At 58.9% G+C, this 1,547-nt stretch overlaps 1 protein-coding gene across 1 annotated transcript in view; it reads left to right on the forward strand.

The window, feature by feature from the left end:
- The first annotated feature begins 749 nt into the window (after positions 1 to 749).
- Positions 750 to 1,547, forward strand: part of ZNF131 (zinc finger protein 131) — a 42,208-nt gene continuing 41,410 nt past the window's right edge. Inside the window, exons 1-2 of the mRNA XM_023515015.1 lie at positions 750 to 1,062; positions 1,290 to 1,341. Of these exons, the coding sequence (XP_023370783.1) occupies positions 935 to 1,062; positions 1,290 to 1,341 (180 nt within the window). The 5' untranslated portion in view covers positions 750 to 934. The remainder of the gene's footprint in view (positions 1,063 to 1,289; positions 1,342 to 1,547) is intronic.

Raw genomic sequence — 1,547 nt, forward strand, 5'->3', positions numbered from 1 at the left:
AGGAAGGCCGACCCACGTCTTGGATGCAAAGTGGGCGGCATGGGGACTGGCTGGAGGAGCCGCGGAGTATCAGCACGGTTAGCGACTTTATTCTCAGCGCAGGCCGGAAGCGGCCGCACCTGAAATCAAGCACCGGAGGGTGGGAGGTGGAAGGGAGGCGATTTCGATTCCCCGCTCCGGGCAAGGCCAGGCTCTGTAGGAACCCAACCCATCACATCCGGATCTTCTCTGAGGCGCGCGGCCTCGCTCTCAACCAGCACTAAATCCCTTTAGTTGCTCCGCCCATCCTCTGAGTGGGGCGGGTGGGGGCGTGGCCCGCCTCTCCTAGTCAGCGCTCGGAAGGCGTTCGCGTCAGTCGGAGCCCAACGCGGTGACGCAGTACGTCGACGTAAGTAACGCGCAGGCCCGGGCTGCTCCTCCTTCCTTGAGTGAGTGCCGGCCCGGTTGGGGCGGGGGGGAAGAGGGAGGGCGGGGGAGGGAGAGGCGATCCCGGAGTCGTTGTGGGCCGCGGGCCGGACCGGGTCCCGGGGCGGCGGGAGCCCGGGCCGGGCGGAAGGGCTTGGCGGGCCGTTGGAGAGCCCCCACGGCTATCGGGTCCCCTCCCTTGACGGACTCGCGCGCCCTGGCGCCCGGAGCCTCCGGCGCTGTGCCCACCCCGCTCCAGCTCGCGTCTCCCGACTCCAATTAGGTCAGGCTCGGAGTCCCGCGGCCGCGGCTCCGGCCCCCAACGCGCGGCGGCCGCGCGGCGGCTACTCGGCTCGCCTTTCTTTCTTCCCTCGCCTTCCTCTCCTCTTGCCTCACCCTCCCCCCTCCCTTCTTTTCACGTTGCTGGGGTTTTGGTTTTGTTGTTTTGTGCTTTAGAGGTTTTGTTCCTCAACCCGAGCTCATGGGTGTACATTATCATGCTCCTCTTTTGTAGAGCAACCAGACGGCCATGGAGGCTGAAGAGACGATGGAATGCCTTCAGGAGTTCCCTGAACATCATAAAATGATCCTAGACCGATTGAATGAGCAGCGAGAGCAGGACCGGTTTACTGACATCACCCTGATTGTCGACGGTGGGTAGGGCAGTGGACAGAGGATTGAATTTGTGGCTTCAGTTCTCTCCCTTTTCCGCCACCCGCCTTTTTTTTTTCTAACCCGTGTTCTGTAGTCTCCCTACTAAAGTCTGCGGAGCGTGTGCACTGCGACTGGAGGGCACTTGTCAGTGTCCGCTCTCAGAGACCATGCTGCAGAGGCTGGTTGGCCAGTCACGCTTTCAGCGTATTCTAGTGTTTAACTTCTTGCAGTCTGTTAAAGTTTTCTCATTGCACACTTGAGTGCAAGATGATAGTGTTGAAGGTAGGGAGGATGTTTGGTTAATAGCCTTCTATTGTTAAGCTGCTTTGGGGAGTCCTATACAGGAGTCAGTTGGGAAGAGCTGTTGCTAGTTTCCGGAATGGTCTAGGAGGGAAACCTTGAGATTTCTTTGCAGTTCTCATAACCCCTTTAAAGATCCCTAAAATAAGAGGGGACTTTTCATGTCTTACCAGATGCTATTGTAATGG

The sequence above is a fragment of the Otolemur garnettii genome, unplaced genomic scaffold (genome assembly GCF_000181295.1).
Source record: "Otolemur garnettii isolate 467f Iridium unplaced genomic scaffold, OtoGar3 scaffold00063, whole genome shotgun sequence".
Taxonomy (NCBI): domain Eukaryota; kingdom Metazoa; phylum Chordata; class Mammalia; order Primates; family Galagidae; genus Otolemur; species Otolemur garnettii.